The 13,447-nt window shown below is 41.6% G+C and overlaps 1 protein-coding gene across 3 annotated transcripts; it reads right to left on the bottom strand.

Annotated features, from left to right (window-relative positions):
• Window positions 1-14: 14 nt before the first annotated feature.
• Window positions 15-13,033, bottom strand: VPS26A (VPS26 retromer complex component A). 3 transcript variants are annotated; one of them, XM_071749034.1, is made up of 9 exons: window positions 12,917-13,032; window positions 9,857-10,006; window positions 8,089-8,164; window positions 5,616-5,772; window positions 4,983-5,147; window positions 4,430-4,536; window positions 3,301-3,369; window positions 2,633-2,775; window positions 15-1,715 (listed from the first exon to the last, which is right to left on the bottom strand). In XM_071749034.1, exons 1-9 carry the CDS (start codon window positions 12,917-12,919, stop codon window positions 1,602-1,604), a joined length of 984 nt encoding a protein of 327 aa, XP_071605135.1. In that variant the 5' UTR covers window positions 12,920-13,032; the 3' UTR covers window positions 15-1,601. The 3 variants fall into 3 exon arrangements, with proteins under 3 accessions (XP_071605135.1, XP_071605137.1, XP_071605136.1); XM_071749036.1 differs by lacking the exon at window positions 12,917-13,032 and adding an exon at window positions 12,106-12,384; XM_071749035.1 differs by lacking the exon at window positions 2,633-2,775 and having other exon boundaries at window positions 12,917-13,033.
• Between the last annotated feature and the right edge of the window lie 414 nt (window positions 13,034-13,447).

Consider the following 13,447-nt stretch of genomic DNA (forward strand, 5'->3'; position numbering starts at 1 on the left):
AGCCGAGGCGAGTCTTAGTGAGAATACAGCCGTTTTAATAGTTCAAATAGCAGCTTGGTACGTTTCCCGTTGATCACACATGGTTGCACAATCTGAGGCTGGTTAAATACAATCAAGTTCTCAAAATCTCTTCGAGTAATTTCCAGATTACAACATGCAAGTAACCATGAAAATATTTGGCTTTTAATTTTATTTTAATTTCTGAACAGGCACTTACACGAGGGAGTTAATCTGCTCTCATTCAAAGATCCACGTTACAAGCGTCCCAGCATAAAGTACACAGTCTTTGCTTTATCAAAGTGCCACAGTAATAAAACAGTTCTTACAGAAATGTAATTCAATTATTTGCTTACTCATAAAGTAAGGTTAGCATTGACACTTGCACCAGAGTAGAGAGGTCCTGGTTAAAGGGCCAAGGGAACTACCAGCACAAGTCGCCTTCACACAGCAGCTCTGTGCCGTGCCCAAGCCAGGGGGCTGGTACCCCACTACACACTGGGCTGTGAGGAGATGAAGGCAAACTCCTGTGAGCTGTTTCTTCAAACATTGAATGTGTATGAGATGATTAAGACAAATGATCTGCTGTGCCAGACAAGCTTCTCACAGTTTAGAGGTTTGCCTGGCTTCAAAATGCCTCCCCAGAAGACCACAAAAAGCTGGTCTGCCCTCATACCGGGCCCAGACTGGAACAGGGAGAGGACATTTTGCCTCTCCTGTCAGGACAGTGAGGAGACACTGTGAGGACAGTGGAAGCGTGAAGCCAGGAGAAACCACACAGTTTCATGTATTTGCAAAATAATTAGAGTTAATAGCATTTAGTTCATCAATAAGAGAATGCTTTACCCACTCACCACCTGATGGTGGAGTCACAAACAACTCTATAGCCACTAATTACTGGGCAACAAACCCCCAAAAGTCAGGAGTCACTCATACGAAAGGCTTAGAGAAGTCTGGTAGAGAGAATCGGGGGAGGGAGAGCAAAGATGCTTCCTAACATTTTTTGCTACTGACTGATTCAAAGCTTCTTATTAAACTTGGTGACTGGGGGCTCCACAGTTCTCAGTCCTAGTGCACAAACATGCAGTTTCAGTTAAATCCTGTCTAACATAACAATTAGAAGCCTTGGGACAAATTCACTGCAAACCTTGATTTTTAGTGTGATTTAGTCAATTGTCTCTTACTGTAGTTTCAAAAAAAACAAATGCAAATAAGCAACATTGGAAAGAAACATGCAATAAACAACATGAGAAAAATGCTTTAGTCTACACTGTGATCAGCAAAAATCAAATATACCAGCCTATCATGCATGGAAATAACTAGATTAAGTTTATGCATATCCAAGTGCATATAACATTATCAAATAAAGTAAATGTGCAGTATAAAATAGTAGCTTAAGAAAGTTCCAGTGTTTGAGAAAGCACTTTATTTTAAATGTATATACATACTTGAATGTTTAACTGAAGAACGCTTTAGTAGTATGGTAAATGCAGCACTGCAAGATGAAGGAAGACAGCTGTAATGGGAATTTTGGCCTTCTTTTCCCACAGGCTGCTGCCATCTTTAACCTGCTGAAGCATCAAAGTTTTTCACCTTGTACCAGTTTACATTTCAGGCTGCTCAGCAGATGCTTGTGATTCTGGAGATTCAAATCGCTGGTGAAAGTTTGTTCGTTGTTTCCTCAGCTTCTCAGGAGCTTTTCTCCATAGAATTATTTCCTATTTGAGGAAGCAAACAAGTTCTGAAACTACCATTTACCACTAAGTCAGCAACATAAAATATTTTAAGTTCTTGACAGGCAAAGACTTCTAAGAAAAAAAAAAAAAAGCAGCTCTACATCCCCATTACTTACAGAACAGTGCAGTACATATGGAAAGTAACAGAAAGACAACAACACAATTAAGTTTACATATTTAGTTACTGCCTGGACACTTACCTTTATCAGTCTTGAGCAGCCACCTCTACCTTAACAATCTTACTCCCAACTTAGGCAGTATTAAAGATTTCAAGTTTTTCTTCCTCCTTTTCTCAAAAGCCAAAGCCCATCACAGCCACTGTATGCTCTAGTTACCTTTTGTTTTCCATGTTTATTTCTACTGCCTGGTGTATCCTTTAAAAGGCTAATCCACATCAGTTCTTTCCAGTGACCCCTCCTGCTATTCCATTCCTCTGCATGACCACAGCTTTTGTTACGTTTTCAGTCAAAGTCCTAGCATCTAACACTATTTTGCAATTTTGAACCTGGGTTAATGCTGGGAGGGGAAGCCTATCTGCAGTAGCTTAAGCAAACAAACAAACAAATACAACTGTAATTCATTTTACACACAAAGTGTTTTGTCTGGATATTCCCAATGGAAGCTGTTCTAACCTGAGGGCCCTTCCAGTCTGACATTCTATATTCTATGATTCTATATTCTATGATAAATGCACCCAGCATCCTGTCCTTGCTGAAATAATATCCATCACCCTCCTTGGCTCATTTGTGCAAGCACCTTTTGTACAGCTTCCAACACATTCAACAGCAGACATGCTTATGCCATACATGAAGTACAGGTGACTCCTAAAGTGCTGAACATTCAAAACATCATGTAAGGAAGCCCTGATAATTCTGCATCAAGATTCCTGCAGACTATACCTGCTGTTTGAAGTATCGTCTGTCTTCTTCATCCACAAGCACTAGATTTAAGAAGTACCTCACTGAAAATTTTTTGTTCACATCCCTCATTGTTGGATTTGGGTCATAACCTGCTAGGAACAGTCTTATAGGAATCGATTCACCTTAAAGGAAAAAAGTTTCAATTAGTTCCTTACAACTGGATACGATTAACACAACTTCAGAAGACATGCAAAAGACAGGTCCCCAGTCAGAGTCTCTTCCCTATCCTTGGTTAAACAACCCAAAAAACACTACCACAAACTTAACTCAGAGCAGAGACAAGTGTGAAATCAAAAGCCAGAATGCTTTCTCAGGAGAAGCATGGTAGCCAGACAATAAAAAAGGATGATCACCTTAAACTCTCCAGAGCTGGTCTACACCAGAGTCAGGTTTGAACCAAAAGTGATAAAAGGATCAGCCACAGAATTTCCAGTGGTAAATAAGGATAAGAATTACAATGTTTCCAAGTGAAAAGTGCCAATTCAATAAAAATGTCTGCTTTAAACAGGAAAATCCACTATCAGCAACCTAACGAGAAGTATGATTTCTCCAAGAAAAACTTATACAAGTAATTTCTTCCCCAGATTTTTTTTAAACACAGTTTTAACTTGAAAAGCTTACCCTTTAAAACAAGCACACTTACTTACCTTTAACTGGTGCACCATCCATTATTTCATACTTAGCAATGGTTTCAGTTTCTGTTGTGGTACTGGGCCCTGGTGAAACAAGTTTTCACTGTGAGAACATGCACTTGTTTTAAACACTTACAAAGCTTTAGCACAGCAATTTCAACTCTGCAGCATTTAAATTACACAACACTGCATTTTTTTGCCTTGGTTCTGCTTGCTTTAGTTGTGTGTAAATTGTATGCAAGACAATCTCCCTGGCAGAGCACCTTTTTCTTATTCTTTCCTCCCGATGCTGACAAAGAGGAGAAAGTACACAGTGCTTCAAAGGTATATGCAGGCTCTAAATAAGAGAGAGGAATGCAAGGTAGGACTTGTGAAACAGCTCTTTTTGATAGGCAGTGCTAGTGACTGATTGCTAGGCCATGATCAGACAAGAAATCTGAAGCCACCTTTCCCCAAAGCCTACCATGAAGAAACAAGGGTACCTAATACGGACACAAAACCCAACAATAGTCTTTTGCTCTTCCTCTACTGCAATAGAGGCTTTCTCCTTCTCCACACGAGCAGCTCACTAAGGTTTCAGCCACTGGGGAATGAAGTCATGAGCCACAGCCTTTCACTCTCTTCCTGGTTTCAGGGTATAAAAGCCTGAACTGCAATAATCAAGCTGTTTCTGCTTCAAAGCCTCTTGATATTTCCACTCTATTGCTTTTAGGCTGTCTGAAAAGAGCACATTTCTAGAGCTTTAAAGATTCATACTAATCTTTACCAAGTTCATTTTACCAGATAATCTCTGCAGAGGCAGGGGGGTCTTCAAGATGTATTTTTCACCTTTTCTCTTGTTCACTGTCAACCATGGCTGATTAAACTGCTGCCTATTTATGCCTAAGTTCCATTTGTAATGGTTCATGTTTATGAAGCTAGACCAACAGTCCCAGTCCCAGAACAATGCTACAGACTGATAATATTGACTATTAAGTACAAATACCAGAGCATAAAATGCAAATGGTAGTCAAACACCAGTGAGAAAGCAGCACATGGAGCATCAGTTTAGCCAAAGCTGCAAATACTGACTTCACCCTCCAGGTTTGCATAAGGCTCAACCAGCACACAAGTTGCCATTTCTTTTGAACTTCATTTCTCTTACCAATTCCAGTTATCTCCTTTTTGATCAGCTGCAACTCCATGTGCTGAATTTTTATTCTCACTAAGAGAAAATAAATTTTTCCAACAATCACATCCTTTAAGTGATACCTTCAAAAGAACAGAATGGGGGTTTACATAAAGAATAAACACAGCTCTTACACCTTCTACAATACACATAATACAGTTACCCTTACTGACTACTAATTACTCAGAGCTTACTTTCCAACTGAGCTAAGCACCTCAGTCATACTTGTCCAATTAGCACCTTTCCATTTAATAGTTAATAGTAAAGGAAGTACTATAGTTTTATTGAAAAACAAATGCAGAAATCTAGTTTTAAATATTTGCTAGTGACCTTCCTATTAGTACTGAGGCAAAAGGCACAAATATACCACCACTGTGTACTTATTAAGCAACCAGCTCAACACAATAATCACTGAGAAAGTTGCTTTACATTCTAAGTCTCCAGGTGCCAGGCTGTTCAAATATTACATACACCACCTCTTTATCCTGAGATATTTACTTGAATGTGTTTTGTTCCAAGAGACACTTACTTTGACTTATTGTATTCAAACTCTATATGAAGACAGTCTTCAATGCCTACTTCCATTTTAATGGAGTTGTTGACATCTGGGTAGGTAGCAAGTTGGTGAACAATCAGATCATATTCTTTCACTAAGTCTGTCAGCCGTCTCACTATTGTCACTTTTAGAAAATACCTAGGAATAAAGCCACCAGGTTAGTTGTAATTTTTCAGAATTGCACAAGTGAAAGCCCTTATGATCTAAAGTACCAGTAATCTTTGAAAGAATAACCAAAAAATGAATAAAACACCAAAACAGAAGACAATAGGCTTACAGGTAGAAATGTGGGGATGTTATGTCTGGTTGTGGTTTTGTTGAAGTTCTTTATTGTGTTTTTTGTTTGTTTGGGGTTTTTTTGCTTTTTTCTTTAGGGAGATACAGGGACTGTCTTCACTTGATTGAACTGAAAGAATTTTGATCTATACAAACAATACCAAGCAATTAATGACCTCATCAATTCCAATCCAATCCATCAATTCCAATTCCCAGGCACACTAGCTACAGGCTGTTACATGGAGGAAGGGGGAAGAGGGAGCAGAATATCTGCTACATTATCAATTTGCTGCAGATGAGGACAGGAGGCAAGGCTTAACAGCTACAAACCTCAGTCTGACATTGGCACCCATGTAGGATTCATATGGCTTCTCAACTTGCATGAATTCAAAGTCATAGCTTCTGTTTTGGGTCAGTTCTCCAGGTAAAGCCAGTTCTTTCACTAAGTTTACAAATTCGTGGGTATTGCTTTTGTCATTGAAGAGTTCTGAAGTTGAAGAAGTTAGAATAAAAACATGTTTCAGCATATATTTTTAGCAAACAAAACTGTCTAACTGTGACAGAAGCATGTGGAAGACGACAACAGAAGCAACTAATCTGACCTACATTACATATATTTGACCAAATGTTTTATTAAGTTTCAAATTTATTTTCAGCTTCAGCAACCTATAGTAAGCATCCCTAAAGAGCCAGCTGAATTGAACAGAACACATACTTGCTTCACAAGTGTGGCATTTTATTTTTTTTAATGACAGTTTAATAAGTACCTTTAATAAGAATAAGAACTGTTCTCTGTAATTAGCAGGACCAAATCTAACCAACATCAAGACTGTCTCATTTAGGACAGACCAATGATCCCAGCTGGTCTTCCAGAGATTACCACCACCTATCAAATGGTTTATTATAACTACTGGTCTACAATCAAATGGCTTATTATGAGCACCAGTCTAAGTCATTTGGAAGCAAGAACTTAATAAATAAGCAGTTTCACAGCAACAGCATCTCCTCTCCCCAGAACAATGTCATTATTATTCATCCCTACACTGATGTCATGCAATCCTCACCAAGATAAAAACTGAGAAAGTTAGAAAAAACTAACAGTCCCATTAAAAATCCAAACACTTTACTATATAAAAACAACCTTCTTTACAATTCACAACTTAAAATACCAGCCAAGAGCATTAGTGGTAGTTGGTTTTACAGTGAGGGATGTTTTCAGAAGAGAGTGAACTAAACACACCAACTCCACAGTTTCTCATTGCCAATTTGGTAGAAACTGACACTAACCAGTAACTGCTTATTTCTAACATGACTACAAAGTACCTAAGGTGTACTTCATTTGCTATGACAAGCATTTATATAATACAAAGTTTATTTCATTCTTTATACTCAATGCTTTTTGTGCCAGTCAAAAAAACCCTGTACTTTGAAGAGCTGATTTAAAATGTCTTTGACATACAACTGGAGCTAGTCCCCAAGTGGCACAGAGACAGATCACATTATTGGGTTGCTTTTTGTATTACTACACTAAAACTTGAAATGACACAAAAAAAGCACAAGAAACAGTAGCTTAAACCACTCCTGCATAACTCTGGGGATTTCTAAATGGTAGCACAACAGAATGTACAAGAAACACTACACCAAACTGAAGTCAGAGAACAAAATATATGCAGAGTAGATGAAGAACATTCAGTACAGCTCCAGAGGACAACAAACTAAATGAAGCTGACATACATGAGCTCTGTTTTTTCTCTACCTCTATATCTCTATTTCCCATCACACTGCCACTTTAAAAATAAAGTTTTACAGTCCCACTGATCAAAACCCCAAAGCATAAAGCAGCAGTATCAGAACTCAGTCATAGCTACTACTTAGCAGTTCAGACTTAAGGTAGTGAATGATCAGAAATAAAAATTTTTTGAAATGCCAAAGTCAACTGTATGGGCTGAAACTGATTGAGTTCCAAATAATGTAAACAGTCCTCTAACAGATGGAAGGAATTCTAGCATCAGCCTAAGGGTGCAGACATTACCTTGAAAGGTAGAAAGCTAAACATAATAAATTTTTTAATAGTTCAAATCTAACCAGACCTAGGTACAGTTATAAGAAAATTGATTTTCACATCAATACTACATCATCTTGCTGAAGTGCACAGAAATCCTCTGAAGCTTCAATATTATTTTCACAGTATAAAACTATGTTTTAGAAAACCAACCAAAAGAACTACTTTAGAAACATTTTCCTATAGACTGGCCCATCATTCTTTTATTGTGCTTCTTTTTTAGTACCAGAATTAAAGACAAGAATTTCAAAAAGTCTGGCACAGAAGGTACACTGGATAGTTTGGCTTGGAACCTTAAATACAGGAAAAACAAGGCAGAAGCAGAAAGAAAATCAGGTGCTTCAATTTTGCCTTTTACATCAGGGTCATTCATCATTCATAGTCAGAAGAAGGATGGTGTTTAAGTTAAAAATTAATAGTGAGAAGTACATGAAGCAAAAAACATGTGTACTATGGTCACAAGTTTAGTGTTTGGAAATCTCTAGTGGTTCTTTATCAAACTCTTAATTAGTCCAAGACAGAATACTCACCATCCCACTTCTCTACATATCTTACTCCCAGTGATTTTCTGACTAGCACAAATTAGTACTAAGCAGGATGAGTAGGATGTAAACTTCCTTTGGCACTTGTCATTCACTAACCTGATCAGTCTGCAATGTTTAAGCCAAACTGCTGACAGTCACAAGTTCCAAGTTCCATAAACCACACACCCCTAACACCTTCTATAGCTTCAAAACTCACCAATTTGTCCCACAAATTCAATTCTAATTCCTTGGTGTTCTAGTCTCTTCCCAGGCTGCTTAAAGGACACATTAACCTACCAAGGCAAAAAAACCACACCAGTTAAAACTTTTCTACACATTCACTCTAATACATGATCTTAGTAGAAAGTACATTATTACACACCTATGAAAAGCCTGAAGGCAAGCAAATCAAACAGCTGATTATGAAATTAAGCATTACCAAGGCCCTAAAAGCATTTAAGAAAAATCTACTCATTCACAAAACTGAATTTAACAAATAAGCTTGAAACTTTCAAGTCCTGAAATTAAGAATCTAACTTCAGTAGAGTTCATATAAACCAGTCTTGACCCCCTTTGCCATCTCGGAAGGCAGAGAACTTCAATCATCATTTGGCAGTCACATTTGGAAAAAGGAATGCTCATGAAATGCATTCCTTTCAAGTCAAGAACTGAAGTCCTCTCCTCAGCAGCCAGTTAAGCATTGGTGTTGAATAAGTCAATGAAAAATAGCAGATAATAAAACCTACTATCAAGATTGGCATTTGTGTATTTGATTCTGTATCAGACTTTGTCTCACAAGAAGGTTCTACAAGGTTACTTTCTAAGGAAACATGTAAATATTAAGCATATATAACATTTCCTTATGAGGTCACATGACCAGAGAAATTCCTGTACATTAAAATAAAGTGCATAGTTGATAACTAAGTAGGAAGTAAACCAGTTGAATCTCTGTGGAGAAAAGAAAGAGGAGAGAGGTAGGAGCAAGTTGCCCAGTAAATTACTGGTCTTCCAAACCTTGTCATCCCACCTGGCTTTTATTAGCCAAAACCCATCAGGCACCCCTTCAGGCATTGCTGATTCAAGCAAGAAGTGCCCAGATCAATGTACATTTCAAGGGTAGTTCTCTCAGTTTCCTGAGTTTGAGGCCCATCTTGTCAGAGTTTCACATCCATGAAAGGATCTTCCTAGAGAACAAAGGTCTTAGCATGGAAAGATATCTTAAGATATGACGATATCTGTCAACCAACAATAGGTTGGTCAAGATCAAAGTAGGTATTTAGAAGTCAATCTCAGAACCCAAAACCTGCCTCATGTTTCTTGAAGGAAATGCAAACCATATATAAGCCAGATATATTCAGAGAATGAGAATGGCTCCAGTTAAACCATAATGATGGCAAGGAGTTCCTAGGTGCAATACTGAAAGTAGAGGAATCCGTTTGGCAAGCTCAATTTCATTTTTTCTCCAACAAGAAAAACTCTTGTTGAGCCCACAGCCAGCTGAACTTAATTCACTACTCCTCTGATGCAATTCCAGAAACCACTTCAGGCCATGAAACACAAGGTTTGGCTTCAGGGTATGCAAAGCAGGTTGGATGCACCAGCCAAAAATTACTGTTACACCTTGCCAGACTGTGGATTTTGGAGTGGAAGGGGAAGCAGGGGGATCCAGTTTGGAATAGCCTTCTTCTCAGAAGCAATGACTGGATTGCACACAGTTTTACAACAAGGTGATTCATAAATACAAGGTAACCAGAAACAAAAACAGCTACTGTTCAGAACTCCCATTTTATCAGTTGCCTGACTGATGACATCTAGGACAACTCTTAAAAAGTGTTAAAAAGATGACATAGAGGAAAATAGTTTCATCTTTGAGTAATATTACAAGCTGAAATTGTACCCATTTTTTATATCAGTTTTTCATTAAATTTCCCAAATCCATCTGTATGCCAGAATTAATAATTAATAGTCACTTTAAAAAAAATTACCTTTCCTGAAACAGATTCTCCATCGTAGAAGAGAAAATGCTTTTCTACTTTACCATCTTCTGTTTTGATTTCTGCTGTTTTCCGTGTTTCAGCATCATTAAGAACAACATCAATCTCGTAAGCAGGAACAAAAAGGCCTCCAAGAAAACTCTGGGATAACAAGAATTAGGTACTTTACTACTAGTGGACAATCCATTTTAAATGTGGTATTTACTTGCAGCTGTACTTTATAAAGGGAAAACATCTGTGCTCCCATGAAGTTGCAAAGCCATTATTTATTAGAGACTCAAGAAACAATAGTGACAAAAGACAGTTGTTATCTAGCAAGTAACTGAAATAAGGTCAGTAACAAGCAGTGACAGCTCTTAAAAAAAAAAATGTTTATAAAAAAGAACACAGCATAATTTCCATTAGTACTAGGACCCTAAAATACAAATAGTCAAAACATTACTATTGCAAACACAACTTTGGTTTCTGTCACTGCAAAGTTTCTAATCACTGATTGTACTTTAAAAAAATAATTTTTAAACCACACTTAAAAACTTTTTTAATAAATTTATTCCATCTGGTTAAGAATTTCAGGTATTATGGTAAAAAAAACTTATAGAATCATAGAATGGCTTGGGTTGGAAGAGATCTTAAAGATTGAGTTCCAACACCCCTGCTTGGGCAGGGACAACTTCCACTACACCAGGTTGCTCAAGGCACCATCCAGCCTGGCTTTGAACATTTCCAGGCCACAGCTGCTTTGGGCAACCTGTTCCACTGTCTCATCACCCTCCTCTAAAGAATTTCTTTCTAATGTCTAACTTAAATCTTCCCTCTTCAAGTTGAAATTATTTCCCCTTGTCCTCTTGCTACACACCCATGTAAAAAGTCCAGCTTTCTTGTAGGCCCCCTTAAGATATTGGAAGGTTGCTATAAGGTCAGCTCACAGTCTCCTCTTCTCCAGGCTGAACAACCCCAGTTGAATAACCCCTATACATTGCTTTATACGCACTAGAAATCACTGCAGAAACAGCTGCAACGAGGATGATCAGAGGAGGAATAACAGCAAAGGAGGGTGAAAAGAAACAACAGCATATATAACACAAGGCCTAAAGCATCCCCCAGGCTGGCAGTGGAGAACAGGTACTTCTATTTGCTGCCTCTCCCTCTGTCCCACCATTGCCTTAGAAAAGGAAGAGAACACCAGCAGGTTCAAGAGGCAGTGGTTCTGCCAGCTACACCACTGCCATCAGAGAAAACCCATGGTGAAAGTTTACCCAGCATTGCCCTCACCTTCCAACAGCATTCCCTAGGCACTAACTTTTGACCACCATCAAACACAAGAAACTGAAACCATCCTTCAACCTCGCACAAACATTCTCAGCACACAAAAAAAAAAAGCTGCAAAACACTTTAGTGGCTGCATAGAGATCTCTGCAAGATTAACACAAAAGCCCACATTTTCTCCTAAGAAATAGGCACTAATCTGCTTTGATGTACTAAAGCAGACAGTGCTTCACTAAATCTAGCGTGAAACCCTCCCCATCCCCTAAGCAAGCAAGGAAGCACGGCTATCTTTAAGTAAACATAGTAACAAGGTGGTCTCACGGTGCTTTCCAAATTATGAAGCTGTTCCATCATTTAAAGTAGTCAGCCAGAACACTGTTAACACACCATTTCTCAGTACACTTCATATAAGTATTTTAACCATACCCCTAGAGATTAAGCACAATCTTATCCAGAGAGGACAAGAACATATGGACTAAGTCAATCACCAGCTGGTATCTCCCCTAGTTTCTTTCAAAGATACTGCTGGGAAACTACTGTAGATACTGGTGTAGGGAAACTACATAAAATAAATAGTATTTTAAAGCCATTATGTGGGTACATTTTACAGCTTAAGAAAAAGAAGACCAAGAACAAAGGTTTTCAGAACCTGGCCAAGCACTAGACTATGTTCTTGATTTCATGCAAAAGACAGATGCTGAAGAATTGGCTATATCAGGACTGATCAATCTGCATTTGGTTCTGTGTTGTAGTTGTACTGAAGGACTTGTAGGACTCCCAGCAGCTGATAAACAGTGAAGAAACCCCAGCCTCAGCTTCACATGGAGCCCTAAAAAGCTTATGCATGTCCAACAGAGACAGAGACACACGTTAAGGAACCACATGCTTGAGACAGGAGGTGCACTGCTCTAGCTGATTTATAGTTTTTTAAATCTCTACATGACAGCACACCAAGCACTCTGCCTAGGCCGAACCTGCTAAGCACAGAGTGGCCGCTCCTTCCTTCCCCAGCCCCGCAGGCTCCTCACCACCGGCCGCTGTCACGATAAACGCTGCCTTATGGCTCTGCTGAAACTCCCTGGTGTTTCCAGGACTACCGCACGCACTTTTTCCCCAAAACCCCTCCGACAGCAGCTGAGCAGGAAAAACAGAAGCCGACTTTCACGACTAAACCCCTTAGCGGTGCGCACGGAAGAGACCCCGAGCCTTCCGCCAGAAGTGACACTTAAAACACCTCAAACCTTTGCTTCTCGCCCACCTCTCCCAGCGCTGTTCCCTCAGCCCTCCCCAGGGCCGGGCCGCCCCCCACACCCGGGCCACCCCGCCCTCCGCGGGGCAATGGCGAACGCCGCCAGGCCCGGCCGCCGCTCGGGGGGAGGCGGGCGGCGGGGGAGCAGCGCGGCGGCGTGACGTAGGCCGAGGAGGGGGCGGCCAGGCCTGCGGCGGGGGGGGAGAGGGAGAGTGGGGAGTGGCGTTACCGGGAGCCCCGCGGCCGAACCGGGAGCGAAGGGAGAGCAAACCGCGCCCGGCGGGGCGGTTCTCCTCACGCACAGCCCGGAGCTACAGGTGGGGAGGGAGAGGCGCGGCACCGCCCTGCCCGGTCCAGGCCCCCGCCTCAGCCGGCGGGCGAGGGGACGGACGCGCGCGGCGGTTGGCGGGGACGGGATACCGCGTGGCGGGGACGGGATACCGGGGAGGGGATACCGGGTGGCGGGGACGGGATGGCGGGTCGGGTCCCGGCCCGGTGGCTGTGACCGCCGCGCCGCGCCGCCCCCCCGCACTCACCATGGTGCGTGCCCCTCCGCCGCCCGCGCGCCACCAGCCCCAGCCGCCCCGGCCCGCGCCTCTGTCATGTGACCTCACCGCTCACCGTGCCCCGCCCCCCCCGCCGCACGTGACTGCGCCCCCCCCCTTCCGCTTTCCCGCCACCGCCACCCGCTCCGTGCCCGCCCCGGGGCCGGGCCGGGGTGGTGCGGATGGCGCATGCGCAGGGCTGGGCGGGGAGGGGGGCGCCGCCTAGCGGTCAGGAGGAGGCAGTGCGAGGGGCGCTGTGAGGAAGCCGCGGTTGGGGCCCGGGAGGTTGTGGCGGTTCCTGGGCCTTTTCGGACAAGACGAGGCAGTTTCGGGTGGCTTTTGAGTGACGAGCTGAGTTGTGTGACAGCGCGGGGAACTCCCACCATATAAAACTTTCTCATTTATTACCCCTGGAGCACGGTGACAGCCATGCAGACGAGGCTGGGCCCCCCCAACCCGTTTTCCTGTGACTGGAATGGCTGTCCCCGCCCGCCAAAAGCATGAGTGAGTTGAGAATGAGTT

This window comes from Heliangelus exortis, chromosome 7 (genome assembly GCF_036169615.1).
Source record: "Heliangelus exortis chromosome 7, bHelExo1.hap1, whole genome shotgun sequence".
NCBI classification, from domain to species: Eukaryota; Metazoa; Chordata; class Aves; order Apodiformes; family Trochilidae; genus Heliangelus; species Heliangelus exortis.

Excerpts from the sequence above, each read along its gene's own strand:
- VPS26A (XM_071749034.1), bottom strand. Across the intron at positions 8,165-9,856 it reads GAGAATCTGTTTCAGGAAAG|GTTAATGTGTCCTTTAAGCA; the intron begins GTAATTTTTTTT and ends TTGCCTTGGTAG. Across the intron at positions 3,370-4,429 it reads AAAGGAGATAACTGGAATTG|GGCCCAGTACCACAACAGAA; the intron begins GTAAGAGAAATG and ends TTGTTTCACCAG.